The sequence below is a fragment of the Macaca thibetana genome, chromosome 7 (assembly GCF_024542745.1).
Source record: "Macaca thibetana thibetana isolate TM-01 chromosome 7, ASM2454274v1, whole genome shotgun sequence".
Taxonomy (NCBI): domain Eukaryota; kingdom Metazoa; phylum Chordata; class Mammalia; order Primates; family Cercopithecidae; genus Macaca; species Macaca thibetana.
Window position 1 is genome coordinate 128,027,938 of NC_065584.1, and position 18,999 is coordinate 128,046,936.

Consider the following 18,999-nt stretch of genomic DNA (forward strand, 5'->3'; position numbering starts at 1 on the left):
CAGAACATCCACTTTGTAATTGCTGGTCAGTCAAGCAAGATCTTGGCCACGGAGGAGAGCCTTCATATTTCTTGAGGGTCAAATTGAATCTACATAATCTTCCTCAGCAAGTGACATACAGTTCCAAATTTCTGCTGTTGTCAACAGGTAGAACCCAGATTCTGGCTTCTTAAGCATATTAGCCTCCAAGCTCCAGCACAAGAAAAACAAAGGAGGCCACAAGACCCCTGAGGAAGTGTGCAGGGTATTGGAGATCTTAAATTTGTTTTCCTGCACAATACCTGCATTATCCAGCTCTTTTTTCCTCACCTCCTTTTGGCAGAATTAAATCTTCTTCAATGGGTGAGGCTGCTAAACAGGGCTTCGGGGAGCTGGAGGTACATAGGTCTGAGGGTCTGTTTTATGGACTTGGGTCTTTTCTTATGGCACCTAAGAACTAGGAGATATGTGATTTAGCTCTGATTTGAGTAGCCCACGTTCCTCGTACTATACTGTGGACCCTAAGTCCAAGTCCCAGGCTGTGCTATTGATGCATCAGGTTCTATTCTGGAGATGGCTGTGGCACATGAAGGACAGAAGAGCTTGAAGCTCAATGAGTGGGCACACCCATGAGGCTCTGAATGGGAACTCCTGCCACAGGCACAATTGGGAGCCTGGGGGCGGGGATAAACTGAGCCAGCATAGGCTAGTCAACCTAGGGAGAGATTTCAGCAGTGCCTTGTGAAGATGTACCACCTGACTGGGCTAAAATCTAGCAGCTGTCACTTGCTAGGCAATAGGAGATTAGCACATAGAGGTTTTCTAGTCTAATTTTACTTCCCTCAGAGAGTCTTAGCTCTTGAATAGAAGAAAACCATACCTAAAAAACTAGATTTACCTTGAAGACAAAATATAATACAGAGAGAAAAATAAGGATACCAAGGATAAAACTTTGAAAGAGAGTGAGCCTCGGTTCTCCTGCTATACCCTACAAAGACACCATACCCCTCAATTTATGGTTTACAGAGATCTCCAAGCCCTCCCACCGCAGTGTGGGCAGACCCGGTTCTTCAATGTTCTTAAAATATTATTCATTCCTAAGCTCCCCCAGAATCCCCAGCAGACATCTCAACTCTTCAAACTTCTCTGCGATAGCTTTACCATAGGTAGGCTGGTGCCACATGGAAACTACACTTAAAAACTCAAGGTACGGTCCTTTTTCTTTTACCTACTACCTCCTACTCCTTTCTTTTTATTTTTTATCCCAAAGCAACCTGGGCTGTTGTTTTCTAGGCCCAAGCACTAGGTTAGTAGTAACATAAAGCAAATGTCAGGAGCACAAGAGCCACACAAAATACACATAATGGCAGGAGAAAGAAATATGGAGATGGGAAACTATATACTCAAGACTAACATCCATATAAGTAGGCTTAGGAGCTGGGAACTGCAGTGTTGCTCCAAAAGAGGAACAAACTAGTCATCCACATCCACCCCAACAAAAGAGTTGGAGAAAAAACAGAAAGATCAAAGTTATATAAGCTGAGGAATTGGGGGTATTGGGGAAGAGAAGAAATGGAATCAATCTAGGAAACACTATTCCCATTCTAAGAAGGGGAACCATCATATCTGTACACAGCCTGGCAGTCATGTGATAGGAAAGGGAGAGGTTTAATCAGTGTTTTGGTGGTGATGCTGACAGAAGTGACATAATGGTGATGACGGTGATTATGGAAGTAAGACCCTGAGTTGCCACAGGGATGGGGCAGTCAGGCTGCAACCAAGACTAAGGCTGTCACAAGGAAACCATCCCAGGAGGGACACTTAGTGAGTAGCTCATTCAGAGACAGCAGGGTGTCAACACAGTGGAAGGAGAGGCAAAGTCAGTGTCAAAACTCAGAGTCAAGTGTCTAGAGGTGACATGGTGAGGAGGAATGACATTGAGTCAGAAGCAAACGTACCGTTAGTCGGATGCTTTGCAAACGACACAGAAAATCGTTTTACGGCCGGGACAAACAAGAGCTCTGGGGAGAAAAGACATCATGGGGATTATACCCACCCTTGTCCCCACCCTCTGTTCTGGAGTTTGCCCACAAGATAGTCTGTTCTTTAAAGTTAGTTATCTGTCCTGCTCCCCTCCCCTTCCCTGGGATTTCTAACTAACACATGTCAATCTCTTTTCCTTTGGTAAATCTCTTAGGAATCTATGTGTCATCTCTACTACAATACACTCCTACAAACAACCCTAATTTTACCACTGTGTCCTCTTTCTGGTCATTTGGAAATAAAATCTTCACAGAAATTTTCATCCCTTACCCCAGTCTCTTTCCATATTATCTTTTCTGCCTTAGCTGAGCAACATTCCCTTCCCTAAACCCAATTTGCTGGATTTTATTTGAGGTTTCACTACATTCTTCCCAACCATGCATCATCCTCCTTGGTCCTTACCCCTACAGGCCAGAATCCAGGAAAGAGTACAAACTGATGCAGCAGGACTGTTATGTGGGAGATTATGAAGGGATAAGCATAAATAAGTAGTATTTTTATGGCAAGAGGGAACGCAAATGGAGGGGTGGAAGGGGTCCTGGTGCCTTCTCCTATCTATTACTGATGAAGAAAACTTGTTATAAGGCCAGTGTCATCTTAAGCATGAATAGTTCTTGAGCTATGTCCTTGCTGAGAGACAAGTGAAAAAAGGAGTTATCCCCCAAAACCCACCCACATACCATCTCGGTGCTTCAGACTGGCAGGTGGTAGCTTTTTGCCATGGCTGCGGGCGTAGTCCTGAAGATTCGGGGCGCTGGAGGAGCCACCCAGCACTGTGGTGCTGAACAGCCCTGTGCACTGTGAGCCTGCAAGGCCGGGAGTGTGTTAGTAGCCACGTAAAGCCACAACTATCACACAGAACTATACACAACTTCACATGATAACATCAAGACACACACAGCCATTCAGAGCCACCACCATGTAGCCATTCCACATAACCACAAATGGCTTTACACTTCTGCATAGTCACAGTGGGCAAGCAAAAGGGGGATTCTTCTGAAGAGCTACATGGCAGAGACAAGAGGCCACTACAAATGCAGGGTTAGTCATATTAGGGGATTCAACACACTGAAAGGGATAGACTGTGCTCTCCAGGTGGCTCTCAGAAACGCTCAAATTATAGGTAGGTCCCTCTAGATTCCCCCTAGATTTAATTGGACACCCTTTACCCTGGATATATAGCTTAAGAAACTCAGAAATCTAGTCCTTGTAGGTTTGAAAGGAAAAGCCTTTGACTGAAGCTAGAGACTGATTCTGAACACTCAGCTGGCACCCTTCCGATCCTTCCTAAGCTTTTCATCCAACATCCCCTCCCTTCAGGCCTTTTTACCTTTCCCAAGAATGAAAGTATGAGGCTCACAATTTTTTTTTTAAGACAGGATCTAATTCTGTTGCCCAGGCTGGAGTGCAGTGGCACAATCATAGCTCACTGCAGCCTTGGTCTCCCAGGCTCAAGTGATCCTCCCATCTCAGCTTCCCAAGTAGATGGGATTGCAAGCATACACCATCAAGCCTGGACAATTTTTTTTGTTTTCAGTAGGAACGAGGTCTCACTATGTTGCCCAGTTGGTCTCCCGAGCTCAAGTGACCCTCCCACTTGGCCTCCCATAATGCTGGGATTATAGGTGTGAGCCACAGCCCCCTGTCTCATTGAATGTTTTAAGCTAGAAGGGACTCAGAGATCATCCAGTTCAACTTTCATATTTTAGAGATGAGGAAACCGCGATCCAAAAGGGACCTCCTTTGCTCAAGGTCACATAGTTTTTTAGAAGTTAAGCTGGACTAGAATACAGGTCTCCTGACTCTGAGGACCAACTGTATTGTTAGAAAATAAATAACTATTTTTCAGGTACCAGCACAGTTTCTGAGGTCAAGATGGACACAAATTGAAGGGCATGTGAAGAATCAATTGATTGTATGTAAAGCATGCCTATTATGTGATGAGCACCCTACTAAGAAGGAATACAGGAAATAACAACAAAAAGATATGTTTTTTCTGCTCTCAAAAGTGTATTATCTCATAAGCCTATGCTCAAAGCCAGTTGCCCACACATATAAATTCAAAGAAAGCAAAGAGAACTCCATTGCCAATGAGAGGATTAAATAAAATTTGAATAATCTCTGAAGTATGGAATAAATCAGACCAGTCACTGTCTCCAACAGCTGATCTAGAGGAGGGTTAGGATTCGATGGTTCCTTCTCCTACTATAGCCTATAAAGACAGAGTGGTCAAGAAGAAACAAGACTGACACCCAAGTTCTCAGGATTTGCCTCCCTATTTCCAAATCCATCTTAGCCAAGACCCTGGATTTGGCTTGTGACGTAACATTCATGGCCGGGCGCGGTGGCTCAAGCCTGTAATCCCAGCACTTTGGGAGGCCGAGACGGGCGGATCACGAGGTCAGGAGATCGAGACCATCCTGGCTAACACGGTGAAACCCCGTCTCTACTAAAAATACAAAAAACTAGCTGGGCGAGGTGGCGGGCGCCTGTAGTCCCAGCTACTCGGGAGGCTGAGGCAGGAGAATGGCGTGAACCCGGGAGGCGGAGCTTGCAGTGAGCTGAGATCCAGCCACTGCACTCCAGCCTGGGCGACAGAGCGAGACTCCGTCTCAAAAAAAAAAAAAAAAAAAAAAAAAAAAAAAACATTCATAGGGTTTCCCTATGGATGGAGTGGAAAGGAGTTCAATTCCCTTGAGGCCACCAAGAAGGGACCATGGTTTCAGAGGTCCCAGGATTTCGGGGTCACCAGAGCAATCAGGAAGTTCAGATGGCTGATGATTCCAACCCAGGAATTCAGGACCTCTCCTCTATACAGCAACTTCCTCCACCTTTCATGTTCAAACAGGCTCTGGAATGAGATTCCAGAGAGTAATAACAGTTGCTAAATATGACTGCTTTTCTTCAGCAAAGCTAAAACTAGCTGGCTCTATCCCAGACCACCCCAAGCTTTGTCCTACATACACTTCCTCCACTAAATACTTTTCTAGTGCAGTCATGCCAACTCTGTTCTGCCCAGTCCTCAGATCATCTCAGAGGGTGGTCTCTACCTTACCACCACCATCTGCCAACCAGTTCCATGTCCATACTTCTGCCTTGTTCTTTAAAGCATTCCCATGGCCCACTTAACTGGGCTAGACACACCTATCCTCTTTTATAGTCTGTCTGGAACCTATTCTTTACTGGGACTTCTGGGAAGAGAGGCCCATGTCATAGATCTACACTATTGTTCTTTCGGTTTTTGTTTTGTTTTGTTTTTCTTTTTCTTTTTGTGTTTTTGAGATGGCGTGTCACTCTGTCACCCAGGCTGGAGTATAGTGGGCACAATCACAGCTCACTGCAACCTCCATCTTCTGGATTCAAGCAATTCTTGTGTCTCAACCTCCCAGTAGCTGGGATTACAGGCATGCGTCACCATGCTCAGCTAATTTTTGTATTTTAAGTAGAGATGGGGTTTCACTATGTTGGCCAGGCTAGTCTCAGAACTCCTGACCTCAAGTGATCTGCTTTCCTCGGCCTCCCAAAGTGCTGGAATTATAGGCATGAGCCACTGCGCCTGGCCAGATCTACATACTTGTCATTTATTTCTCCTGCCCCAAACCATCTTTCTCACTTCAGGAATGTAGAAGGCAACTTATTCTCATAAAATTAGCCTGGAAAGTTACCAAAACCTTTCTCCCTCTTGCTAGTCCAAAAGCTGACCGTTTTGGGGTCAAGAAAATGGGTGCCAAGGACAAAAGCAACAGAAAAATTAGAGGCGCTAAAGAGAATGATAGGACAAGATAGAAAGAGCAAGGGGACCAAGTCCAGACCCCACACAATCATGTCTGACCTCCAGTTCTAGTTACTGGCTCACAAGGCACTGTGCTCAGAGATAGTTCCTCCCAAGGACCGCCCCCCACCCAAAGAATACAATACCCTCTGAGGCTTGGTCCTTCCTGCCGTTTGTGCTCTCACAAAAAGTTGAATGATGTTCTCTACCCCTTTCCAGGGATCCAAAAATCAAGAGACATTTCCTCAAAGTCCTGAGAGATGCCTCTGCCACTACACCAGTCTCAGACTTGTCAATTTTCCAGAAGGAAGGGGAAAAAGTTACAGGATTAGGAGATGATGGAGGAAAGGGCAAGGTGGTAGGAAGGGCAAGAGTGGGGATGTAAAAAACACTGGTTTCAGGGGAAGACATGGCACAATTCTTCAAATGAGGAATACGACATTTATGAGGGTTGCAAGTACCTCTATTTATAGCTCTGTCTCTGATAACTCTGAAGGTTCAGAGTCTCCATGGCCCCTTAAGGTCTGGGCTAGACTGGAGGGACAGATAAGGAATGAGAGGGAAAGCCAGAAAAATGCCCTTTGGCCAGGGAAATGTGATTGGTATAGAAAACCAAGAGATAAACACCTTTCTGGGATGGAACAATCATCTGAGATCCAAGTTCATATCTAACTATGGCTTCTCCCACTTCATCCTCCCTACCCCCACCTGATGATATTCCACTGACTGGATGGTTCCAAACCCCATGACAAAGGTTTCCCACAATACAACTCTGGAGAACAGACAGACAACTTTTCCAACAATAGGTGAGAAATGCTGGCGAAGCCATACCTAAGCCACTCTGCTTCATTTCTGTGGGTGGCCGTGAAGATGAAAAGAGCCGGTAGCCACCAGGCCTTGAGGATGAAGTCTCAGAAAGTACCTGCAGAAAAAGGACTCTATAATTAATCATTTTGCCACCTCAACCCAAAAGCATAAAACCCATGTCCTGAATTCCTGTCCCTACAAAGCCAAGCAATGTTAGAAAGTTTGGAAGAACCAAAGGATTTATAGGAGAAGAGGGATGAAAAGGGAAGAGAAAATGCACTTTATGGAGGGAACTGTCTGGGGCATCTTTCTATACTAGAAGCCACTTCTATTTTCAACATCCCTTTCCCCAGAGCCCTCCCATTCCCAATCTGAGTTTGAGAAATCATTATTCAACCCATTCCTAGTTCTCAGCAGAGCGGTTTCCTAATCGTATCCATCCCCCCACAAGACTCAGAAAGCCAATCACAATGGCTCAGCCACAAATAAGAAAGTCTGGCCACCCTCTCTTCTTTCCATGGAACAGCTGTGGCTACTGCAACCGTACTACATTTCTTGTTCGAACCAAGCAGCCCTCCCCTCCAACTATCTCACCCCTAGAAACATGAAACAGAATTCTTACAATGCCCACAAGGGCCCAATCACACAACCCCCAATACACACACATCCCAACTAGATAGTGTCTGAGTCCCTAGATCCCAAAAGGCAAAGACAGAAGGTAAAACAGGAAGGTGAGGTAGGGAGGGACACCTGTGTGCAGGATGCCAGGTGAGTGGTGGACACAGCCCGGGGCTGTAGGCCGATGGCTGGGGAAGGCCGGGGGAGGTCTCCCGACCTCCTGCGGCGCCGTCCCCGCAAGGGGATGAGGTCCAGGTTCCCCGTGCACTGCATGTTCATGACCTGCAATCAGACCGGGTGGAAAGCCGGTCACGGCTCCTTTAAACCCCAGGATCCCAAAAGTCCCAGTGCCCACAGGGCAGAGCCAGTTACAGGGCTAGAGAGGATGACCAGCTAGGGCATAGCTGCTATGAAGGTCATAAGTTTTATAATCTAAAATAGTTAAAAAGTATGAGATGACAAGAGGAGAAGAAGGGATGGAGGGAAGGACAAGTTGTATGCCTATATGTAAAGAGCAAGGAAGATAAACATTAATATTAGTATTATAAGGCTCTGTGACCAAGGAGCAGAGAGATGATTTCCTTGCAAAGCTGAGGAAAATATCCTGGACAACCATCACCCTGGATAAGCCAGGGTCTAAGCAGCACTAGTAATTGAAAAGAAGGAATGTGATTACAATAGGAAGCTTCCTATAGGCCTGAAAGAAAGAAGTCAATCTTATCAAGTCTGAGAGATGATACACAGAGAGCTTTCCTTTGCCTGTGTCTTTTTTTTTTAAATTTTTTAATTAAAATATTTTTTTTTGTAGAGACAGGATCTTGCCCTGCTGCCCAGGCTGGTTTTGAGCTCCTGGCCTCAAATGATTCTCCCACTTAGGCCTCCCAAAGTGTTTGGATTACAGGTGTGATTCACCACACCCAGCTGCCTATGTCTTATGACTGCATAAACCAGAAGAAAATGGTGGCGGGGGGCGGGGGGCGTGGTTCAAGCACAACAGCACCAGGAGAGGCTAGCAGACCATGTGAATAGGAAAGACATTTGGAGGAGCAGTTTATTGATGGAAGATTATGTGTCATTCTATCCATGTGATCTACTGCATGTGAGTATAAAGGGTAATAGAGTACTACGGATACCAACTTACACTCAAAGAGAAAATAATGTATATCCTACCTAAAGAAACTCTGCATATTACCAATGTCAATTTCACCTTAAAATAATCAGGAAGCAAAGGATGAATCAAAAGAAGAGACTGCAGTTCGTCTTCTCAGCTTTCTCCAAAATCTGAATTGCAAACCTTTTGCTGAACCTAGGTCAGCTCATTATGGATTCTTCTGATAGATCCCTAAAATGGAAAAACCAATTCCTCTAAGATAGAGACCTGGCACTGAGCCAGGTGAACAGAGTCATCAGGACAGAGCAGAATCTAAATCAGACAGTCAAAGTCTCTGGGACAGGGATAAATTGTGGTGTCAAAATGAATGTAAGTGATACAGAAGGAGCTAGATAGGAAAAAAAAAGTGGGGGGGATATAATTGGGCCAAAGACAGAAACAGTTTTTCCAGGAAAAAGACCAAAACAAAAAGCTCAGATGGTTAGCTGGGCATAATGTGAGATTAATAACACTTACTTCCTTTAGGCTAAAGAGCTAGAACCAGAACTAAGACAAACTTCAAGAATAGCAGAATACAGGCCCATGCTGATAAAGATCTTCATCAGAACAAGAGGAAGACAGACAAAGCTCTTGGCTGACCCACTTTCTGGAACGACAGTACAGAAAAAGTGCCAGGTATTTGTTCCTATCTGAGCTATAATTTTTACCCAAGGTGACCAAGAGCTGGAGAGGGCCGGACCTTAAATATCAATTGTATTGTTACTATATTACTGTCTGTTGAGCATCTATAAGGTGGATACTACTCACATTTTAGAGGTAAAAAAAAATTGAGGCTTAGAGAAGTTAAGGCCAGAGAAGTGTAGAGAAGTTACCCAGCGAGTCACACAGCTTCCAAGTATCAGACTGGGATTTTAGCCCAGAGTTCAAGATGTTTCTACTAGATTTCCTTTTAAAGAATACCTTTTCAAATTCATCCAGAGCCCTCCTCCTTAATCTTTTCTCTTTAAACCCTTATCTCTCAGGCACCCCTCAGTGGCAACTCTTTAATCTGAGAAGTAGCAACCAGGTTAAAGAAGCTCTATTGAGAGACCAGCTTGAAAGAGAGATTAAGTAAAACATCAATCAGAGCGGAAGACTCTGCTTCAAGTCCCAAGAGTACCCCCAAGGGGACCTAGAGGATCTGTGGATATAGTCCTATGAGTACTGCTACGCCTTCATTTTTTTCCCAAGGACCTCTCATTACCTCCATGGAACCAGCTTTTCGGTTACGAATGAGGGGTGATCTCCTTGGGAGGCCAGGGCCCTCAGGAGGCTGGGGTGAAGTCTGCAATGCCCGGTCTGGCTCATCTGATGCCTTTCCTGGACACAGGTTCTCCATACTGCCTTGGTTGGTTTTCATTTCCTCATTCTATACAAAACAAGGCAGATAAGAGAGGTGTTAATGGCCTCCAAGCTCCTAATCCCAGACTACCCAACCCTTTTACTTCTCCCTGTACCGTTTCCCACCACTTGGTTCCTTCAGTCCCAAATCCCAGCACTCTGACCCACCTCAGAAGAGGCTGGACGGAATCCACAGCCAGTTGGGGCACTGCCTTCTTCCTCACCACCTTTCACTCCAGGGCTGAAGTGTAGCTCCACATGGAACCGTTCCTCTGATAAGGGATCCTATGGGGCATCACCACAAGAGGGGGAAGTTGGGAGAAGCTGGATATTGTGGTGGAAGTAGAGAGGAACTCAAGAGGATTCATCCTCCTAGGAATTCAGGGTCTTGTCCCACTCCGGGGCTGACCTGTTATAGCTTCCTTTCAACTATATATTGTCTCTTACAGGATCCTCATTCCCTCATCTCTACCATTTGTGATTTCGCCATTGCACGTGACTTTTGAATTTCCAGCTTTACAACCCTTCCCATCACCTTCCACAATAACTCAGTTTGGCTATGGTGCATATAGCACATTTAAAGGTATCTTCTGGGCCGGGAGCAGTGGCTCACACCTGTAATCCTAGCACTTGGGAGACTGGAGCAGGCAGATTACTTGAGTCCACGAGTTCGAGACCAGCCTGGGTGACATGTTGAGACCCTATCTCCACAAAAAATACAAAAAATTAGCCAGGCATTGTGGCACATGTCTGTCATCCCAGCTACTCAGGAGGTTGATGTGAGAGGATCACTTGAGCCCAGGAGGCAGAGGTTGCAAGGCTGCAGTGAGCTCAGATTGCAGCCCCGCACTCCAGCCTGGGTGACAGAGTGAGACCTTGTCTCAAAAAAAAAAAAAAAAGAAAAAAAAAGTATCATTGTGGAGCCATATGCAGAAGGTATATGTATAACCATGTTTAAGGAAATAAGACTTATAACATTGTCCCAAATTCCATACTCTTCCTAATGCCAGAGCTGTGTTCTAGGTGATCTCTCTGGCTCAGCAACATCCCAGAACATATTTTCTGTTCCAGTAAGAACCTCCTGGATGCTCTGTGTCATGCTGTGCCTAAGTGCCACACCTAGCTGGATTCTCCAAATCGTAAGGATAAGCGAGTTTTTTTTTTTTTTTTTTTTTGAGACAGAGTCTCGCTCTGTCGCCCAGGCTGGAGTGCTGTGGCCGGATCTCAGCTCACTGCAAGCTCCGCCTCCCGGGTTCCCGCCATTCTCCTGCCTCAGCCTCCCGAGTAGCTGGGACTACAGGCGCCCGCCACCTCACCCGGCTAGTTTTTTGTATTTTTTAGTAGAGACGGGGTTTCACTGTGTTAGCCAGGATGGTCTCGATCTCCTGACCTCCTGATCCGCCCGTCTCGGCCTCCCAAAGTGCTGGGATTACAGGCTTGAGCCACCGCGCCCGGCCACGAGTTTTTTCTTTTAATAGAAGTCAAAAGAAGGGGCCTTCCTCTCATCCCCCACCTGCTAGCTCCTCACCTGTGTGTTGTCCTCATAAAGCATGATGACAATCTGGGTCATATAGTTAAGCTCTGAGATGGCACTAAGATAATCCAAAGCTCGCTGCCATTGTGCATCCTGGGTCTCCTACCAAATGGAAAAAGAGGTAAGCCATTGCTTAAGGAAAAGGGAGTCAGGGAATGAGCAGGGAGCTAATGAGAAGGGAGAAAGCTTTCATTTACAAAGCATGAGGAGAAGAGTGAAAGAATGCTGGGAAAAAATCTGTTCACAGGCTAAAGAAGAAGGAGGATCCTTACATCAAGAAGTCCTCCATAACGGAAGACACTGAGTAGGGAGTGGACGTGGCTCTCACTGGTGAAATAGAGACGTGTTCGAACGTGGCGACCTGGGGAGAGCACGCCTCGGGAGTACCTGAGATAACAGCTAAATCACTCACACAGTCAGTTAATCCTCCTCCCACCCTTCTGCAAATTCTCTTCTCCCACCTCAAAGACTTCTCTCCTTTCCATCCCAAAATCTTGTCTATTCTTGCTTCCCCAGGCTGTTCCAGCCTTGATTCCCCCAAGACTCCCTGACATGCCCCTCCCTCCATCCAACACCCCTCCCAGCCCTCCCTCACAGGGGATGCAGCTTGTTGACAGACTCATCCTCGTGGGTTCTCTGCAGGTCAAGCAGTATCTTCCGCAACAGTGGAAGACAGAAGCCCACAGCAATTTCCAGTTTCTCCTCCCGGCTGATCCCGTACTCCTAGGGGCCACAGGCCAGGAATAAATACCTCAATAAATCTTGTTTTCTCATGCCTCATATTCCCAGGACCAAGATCACGCCTGTCTTCACCTCACGTCTAGCGCTTCTTTCATGTCCACTACACTCCCCCTCTTCCAGGTGTCTCCTGAATTAGCCTCCTGTACTTACCAAGAGCCAGACTGGACCCTGAGAAATGCAGAAACTCAACTTATTCCTTCTCTAAGTGGCTTTCCTCTAGTCCCAACCTTTCCACCTTTTCTCTCTTTCCTTCCCAACACCCTCATCCCCAGGCTAGGTCCCTTATACAAGACACACCTGGGGAATGACCACATCAGCCAATGCCTTAGAGAGACGGAGCAACTCGGCTGTGCCTTGAAGTCCCAGACTCCCATTGTGCTGCACATCATACTTGACACAGTCATAGATGTCAGGGATCTTACTGATATCATAGCGCCCACTCTTCTGTCGAAAGTCACGCTCCAGCTTGCTCCAACGCTGTAGCATTAGCTCTAGTGTCTCACTGTGGTAGAGCTGCAGGTCTGGAAGAAAGGCAGAAATCAGACAAGAATCAAAGATTTTACCTCCAACCAAAGACCCTGATGACTCTGAAGTAGAACCAGAGGGAGGAGGAGGCCTGGTCTCTGACATTTAGCAGATGACACAAGAATGCCTGAGAAACCCATCCATACCTGAGACCTTGAAGGGAAGATAGTAGTATTCATACCCACCTACAGACCTGGGGTCCTGCATTCGTTCCCGGATCTGGTGGGTGAGGTTTTCGATCAGGGCAAATACCTGATCACAGACCTTCACAGGATTCTGGATGATAGTCATGGAGTTGAGCAGGGAAATACTTCTGGTGGGAGCCAGCTATGAAGAATTGAGAGAAGAAAAGCAAGATAAGCTCAGCACTAATTGCCCAGATTCCTGTGAGCTTATTACACAGAGACTACCCACAATACAGATCTGTATGCTGGTTCACTCCAGTGAGCATTCTTAGGTTACTGGGCATAGTAGCAGCTCTAGGCCTTCAGGTAAGGGCACTGCTCTAGCATATAGTCATCTAAGAGGGATTGATTTTAAGAGTCTTAGAGTCCAGAGAAAATAAAACAGACCTAAGTTATTTTCTTGAAGGCTCTAGAATACACATGGAAAATACTGGAGAATAAGGATTAAACCAAAATCCCTCAAAATCTCCACAGAATGTTTTCATGAGTAGAGATCAGAGATAACATCATCTTCTTCCTCTAAACAAGATGCCAGCCTGAGCCTAGAGTAGAAATGCTGCCTCAGAACTGGGTTCCGACTCAGGCTTTTAGGACAGTAACAGTCAATGAGAAATGGGGAGGGAGAATCAAGATTGTGGCTGAAAATGCACAATTCTATTCAGATCCTCACAAGTTTCATTCTTGCTTGCAAAAGAAGGCAAGGCAGAAAAGGAAAGCTGCCTTAGCTTTTTTGAGTTTGACAGTGAGCAATGGATTGGGAAATAAAGGAGCAACATCCTCTTCCTTATCAAGTGCTACTCAGAGAACACAGAAAATGCCATGGAATCATAGCAATGTGCTTACTTAGCTCATTTAAGAACCAATTAGAAATGTTACACAACAATGTAAATACATGTAATGCTACTGAACTGTACACTTAAAAATGGTTAAAGTAGCACCACAATTTTAAATTTTTAAACTTTTTTTAAAAGAACCTATCAGAAACGAGGAGTGGGAAGAGTAGAAAACCACTGCCTGGTAAATTGTGGCCTAGATATGCAGGAAAAAGAATAACCATATTGGGTAATGGCATATACTAGAATTAATACTATAAAGCAATGTAACAGCCTGGATTTTGGAGTTAGACTCCTTGGGTTTGTATTAGGTGGATGACATGAGGAAAATTGCTTAGATTCTTCTGAGCCTAGGTTTCCTCATCTGTAAAATGGGAAGAAAGTCCTTGTGATCTGCAGTCCTCGTAGTGCTTTAAAGATCACCATCAATTCTTTGTCTTCCTTCCCTTCCCTTAAATCTGGCTGGCCCGGTGACTGCTTAACCAATAAAAAATAACAAAGTTATGTTGTGCTAATTCTGAGCCTACACTTTAAGAAAGTTTCTAAGCTTCTGCTTTTGAATATCCCTACTGCTACCATTTAATACATCCAGCTATCATGCTACAGAAACCATATGAAGAACCATGTGGAGAAAAGAGGCACTGAGATTGCAGGGAGAGCATGCAGAGGGAGAGAGCCAGCCATCCCACAATCCCAGCTGAATTCCAGATGGTTCCAGCTCCAGTCAATATCTGACTGCAATTTCAGGACAGACTCCAAGCAAGATCAGATGAGCCCAGAACTGTGAGAGATAATAAAATGGTTGTTGTTTTAGGTTACTACGTTTTGGGGTAGTTTATTATGCAACAATGGATAACTGAAACATTCTTTAGTTCAGGGTCCTTGGGATCTGAGCTGTGCTTTGGAATGAGAATGTGTGGGACTTTAGAAGTGAATACAGTATATATGCCATATGTATATAATACCTCCAACAGGGCCTATGGCGTAATCAAACACATTAATATTTCTGCCACAAAATGCATGACTATTTACACTAAGTGGGAAAACTAAGGATTATAAAAATCTTATGACAGTTCGTGTCAGGTTTACCTGCCAAATGAATCTTAATGTCAAGAAAAAAATCTTTTTAACTTTCAAAATTACGCATAACATACTGTGGACCTGTACGTATCTCAAAGGGTTGCTGTAAGGATTAAATAATATGTGTAAAACAACTAAAACAGTGCCTAGCATGCAGTAAATACCGTTATTATTGATCCCTACTATTGAGAATTCTAGGAATTGGGGATCCAGGTTATTTTAGAGCCTGACCTGGTCGTAGTCCTCAGGGCCAAAGGGCGCATCCTGCTGTAAAATATGGTGCAGCCGAGCCTTCACCCGGTGCTGGCAGCTGCTCAAAGAATCCCCATCGCTGTCCAGTAGCCCATTCATGTTGGCACTCTTCACCATTTGCACCAAAATAGGTGTCAGCTCCCCTTCTAGAGCCAGAAGGCCCTAAATAGAAAGCACAAGGTCTATTTGTTTCCCTTGCAGGTTAGTATCCCTAGGCCTAGATGGTCCCAGGGATCGAATGGGACCTGGTTGAAGAGATGGGGCCTACAATCACTGATTATTCTCAGCTCATTCTCAGTAGTACAAAATGGGTCCAATACATGCAGAAACTTCTGAGTTGGCCTACAAGCACCCTGAAATGCTCCAACTGGTTCTCCAAACTCTGCTTCTCTACCTAATGGAAACTGGGACTATAGAACTGTAGTATGCACCTTGGCGAAGGCAGCAGCAGTCATCTGAACACGACCCTCATCAGAGGCATAGATCTTGAGGTCGTGGCGGAAAGTGCTATGGAGACGAAGCAGCCCACAACCAGGGAAGCCAGCATAGTCACCTGGGGACAAAGCGGGGGACCAGGAATGGTCTGCTATAAATACTCGTGGAAGAAAAAATATTCATTTCCCCACTGTCTCTGTCACTTCATTTTCCCCAACTTACTCTCTAATCATTTTTATCCCGGCCCTGTTGTGTTTACTCCCCAAAACACTCACCCTGTCCTCCAGGGTACATGCAGCGAAAAGCTCGCCCCAGCTCCTCAGCCTGAACACGGCCAGCAGGAGTGAGTTCTCCACCCCACTTCAGTACCAGCAACAGAGATGGGGCCAGAGCCTCCCTCTGTAGATCTGAGGGAATAAGTGGCAGTGAATGGTCTAGATCTAAGAAAAGTAGTGGGAACATCTAAATGCTAGGTCTTCTGAGGAGGCCAGAGAGGTAATTTGGGGTATAGGTCATCTACAGGCTCAAGTAAAAGACATCTGGTGGGGAGAGAAGATAGACAAAAATAAAAAGAACACAAGATCTGAGAGGTAATGGTAAGGGGGACTACATCTTACCTTGCCCCTCATTAGACGCTTTTACTCCATGAGGGTAGTAAGTCAATTGTACCTTCCGGTTTATACCTGAGAAGTGACCATACCTGCAGGATAAAGTCACAGTTTATTTTCTGTTCCAGCACCCCAACTCTCACTGTTATTGACTCCCTTTTGCTATCCCCTTTCTCACATCTCCAATACAGACTTCAGCTGCTCTAGTTTTCCAGTCTTCTCCTCGATCTCACCACCTGGTTCTTTCTCCAGTTCAGCCAACAACAGCCTTGTGATATCCAGCACCTCCTAGAGGAAATAAGGTATCCATGCAGAAGGCCAAGTCCTAGACAGTTACCTTTTGATCCCAGTCTTTTATCGAGACTCCCAATGCCATATCCTCTCTCTCTCTCATAGCACTGCTCCTCCTGGCCAGATTCACTACCTTACCTGGAGCTGCTCAGGTCGCTTGAGTTTTAATTTCCCTGTCTTGTAGCCACCATGTTTTTCAAATAGAGCAAAAAACCTGAAGAAATAATGAGAAGCTTCAGTGTGGGATGAGACAGTCAAAGCCTCTAGGAGTTGCGCCCCATGCAGTCTTCCTCACGAAAACCTATTTGTGTAAATTAGGACACTCTTCCTACCTTGGGTGTTTCACTTCCATCTTCATCTTCTGCTTAGGAGTACGATCCCCATGACGAATAATTGCAATGACACAACGAAGTTCCATCCTAAGATCATAAATGTTATCAGAGCCTCTCCCACACCCCCATCCCACCTCCTGTCATCACATTACTTGACATGTCAAAAAATAGAGGGGCTGAGCAGGGCTCATGCCTGTGATCTCAGCACTTTGGGAGGCTGAGGTGGGAGGATCACTTAGGCCCAGGAGAAACATAGGGTGAACATAAGCAACATAGGGTCAGCCTGTCTATAAAAAAGTTAAAAGAAAAAAAATTATCCAGGCATGGTGGCATACGCCTGTGGTCCCAGCTATTTGGGAGGCTGAGATGGGAGGATCACTTGAGCCCAGGAAGTAGAGGCTGCAGCGAAACATTAGTGCACCACTGCACTCCAGCCTGGGAGACAGAGCCAGACCCTGTCACCAAAAAAAAAAAAAAGATAATGAAAAGGAAACTGTGATTAGGAATATAAATGGAGGCTGGGCATAGGGGCTCATGCCTATAATCCCAGCACACTGGAAGGCTGAGGTGGATGGATCACTTGAGCTCAGGAGTTCAGGATCAGCCTGGTCACATGGTGAAACCGTCTCTACTAAAAACACAAAAATGGCCGGGCACAGTGGCTCAAGCCTGTAGTCCCAGCACTTTGGGAGGCCGAGACGGGCGCATCACGAGGTTAGGAGATCAAGACCATCCTGACTAACACGGTGAAACCCCGTCTCTACTAAAAAATACAAAAAACTAGCCAGGCGAGGTGGCGGGCGCCTGTAGTCCCAGCTACTTGGGAGGCTGAGGCAGGAGAATGGCATAAATCCGGGAGGTGGAGCTTGCAGTAAGCTGAGATCCGGCCACTGCACTCCAGCCTGGGCGACAGAGCCAGACTCCGTCTCAAAAAAAAAAAAAAAAAAAAAAAAAAACCCAAAAAACACAAAAATTAGCCAGATGTGCTCACCTGAACCCAGGAGGTGGAGGTTGCTGTGGGCCAAGATCATGCCACTGCACTCCAGCCTGGGCAACACAGCAAGACTCTGTCTCAAAAAAAAAAAGGCAGAGAATATAAGTGGAGTTAAGAAGACTGTGTATAAGAGGCCCAGGCTCCGTTAGTCAGATAGTGTGGGGTCAGGAAGTAACCAGTAGCCTGGCTGAAGGAGTCCCATGGGTCTTAAGTAGGTTACTCCAGACCTTTTACTTTTGCTTACATAGTGCCAGATGTGGTAGGAACAATGGGAATGTCCTCAGCCTCTGTGGGGATGGACCATGGAATCTGGAACTGTGGGGCAAGCTCCCGCATTATGGTATTCCTAGAAAGAGAAACAAAGAAGCCATGTAAAAACAAATAAACCAGAACTACTCATATGAATGAAGCTCACAAAAACAAGCAGGCTGCAGGCAGAAGAATATGTTGATATGAAGTCTAAAAACATACAAACAAATACCCATACATAGACAGTAAAAATATAAATAAATATATGGGAATGACAAACACCAAATTATGGATTGTGGTTCCCTCTGGGGATGAGGAGGGGATGTTACCAGGGAGGAGTATATAGGGGCTTCAATTACATATATATATAAAAATATATATACACATACACATACATGTATACATACACACGTGTGTGTCTACACATATGTATCTATACATGTATGTGTATATATACATATATATGTACATATATACATATATACACATATGTGTACCTATATATGTATGTGTGTATGTATGTGTATATATCTATATATATATATTTTTTTTTGAGACAGAGTTTCGCTGTTGTTGCCCAGGCTGGAGTGCAACGGCATGATCTCAGTTCACTGCAATCTCCACCTCCTGGGATCAAGCAATTCTACTGCCTCAGCCTCCTGAGCAGCTGAGATGACAGGGGCCCACCTGACCATGGCTAATTCTTTGTTTTTGTTTTGTTTTGTTTTGAGATGGAGTCTCACTCCTGTCACTCAGGCTGGAGTGCAGTGGCATGATCTCACCTCGCTGCAATCTCCGCCTCCCGGGTTCAAGTGATTCTCCTGTCTCAGCCTCCCAAGTAGCTGGGATTACCGGTACCCGCCATTATGCCAGCCAGTTTTTTTGTGTGTGTATTTTTAGCAGAGACGGGGTTTCACCATGCTGGCCAGGCTGGTCTCACCAGTCCTGACCTCAAGTGATCCATGCACCTCGGCCTCCCAAAGTGCTGGGATTACAGGCGGAAGCCACCGGGCCTGCCCAATTTTTGTATTTTTAGTAGAAATGAGGTTTCACCATGTTGGTCAGGCTGGTCTCAAACTCCTGACGGCAGATGATCCACCTGCCTCGGCCTCCCAAAGTGCTGGGATTACAGGCGTGAGCCACCGTGCCCGGCCTATATTCCTAACATTTTATTTCATAAGCTAGGTGGTGAATACATAGATGCTCACTATAGTCATCATTCCTTATATA

The 18,999-nt window shown here is 45.5% G+C and overlaps 1 protein-coding gene across 8 annotated transcripts in view; it reads right to left on the minus strand.

Annotated features, from left to right (window-relative positions):
* PPIP5K1 (diphosphoinositol pentakisphosphate kinase 1) overlaps window positions 1–17,886 on the minus strand; it is a 48,321-nt gene extending 30,435 nt beyond the window's left edge. For 3 of the 8 annotated variants that reach the window (XM_050799391.1, XM_050799388.1, XM_050799386.1), the window contains exons 1-19: window positions 17,765–17,886; window positions 16,527–16,613; window positions 16,333–16,408; window positions 16,082–16,191; window positions 15,913–15,995; window positions 15,571–15,702; window positions 15,292–15,413; window positions 14,840–15,022; window positions 12,696–12,837; window positions 12,283–12,506; window positions 11,840–11,967; window positions 11,517–11,631; window positions 11,239–11,346; window positions 9,879–9,995; window positions 9,574–9,738; window positions 7,352–7,501; window positions 6,626–6,716; window positions 2,703–2,828; window positions 1,938–2,000 (exon numbers count right to left, since the gene is read on the minus strand). In XM_050799391.1, coding sequence (XP_050655348.1) covers window positions 1,938–2,000; window positions 2,703–2,828; window positions 6,626–6,716; window positions 7,352–7,501; window positions 9,574–9,738; window positions 9,879–9,995; window positions 11,239–11,346; window positions 11,517–11,631; window positions 11,840–11,967; window positions 12,283–12,506; window positions 12,696–12,837; window positions 14,840–15,022; window positions 15,292–15,413; window positions 15,571–15,702; window positions 15,913–15,995; window positions 16,082–16,191; window positions 16,333–16,408; window positions 16,527–16,613; window positions 17,765–17,856 — 2,314 coding nt within the window. In that variant the 5' untranslated portion in view covers window positions 17,857–17,886. Of the gene's footprint in view, window positions 1–1,937; window positions 2,001–2,702; window positions 2,829–6,625; window positions 6,717–7,351; window positions 7,502–9,573; window positions 9,739–9,878; window positions 9,996–11,238; window positions 11,347–11,516; window positions 11,632–11,839; window positions 11,968–12,282; window positions 12,507–12,695; window positions 12,838–14,839; window positions 15,023–15,291; window positions 15,414–15,570; window positions 15,703–15,912; window positions 15,996–16,081; window positions 16,192–16,332; window positions 16,409–16,526; window positions 16,614–17,517; window positions 17,541–17,764 lie in introns of those variants that run through there. The other 5 variants (XM_050799393.1, XM_050799392.1, XM_050799390.1 and 2 more) reach the window with 4 other exon arrangements.
* Window positions 17,887–18,999: the final 1,113 nt, after the last annotated feature.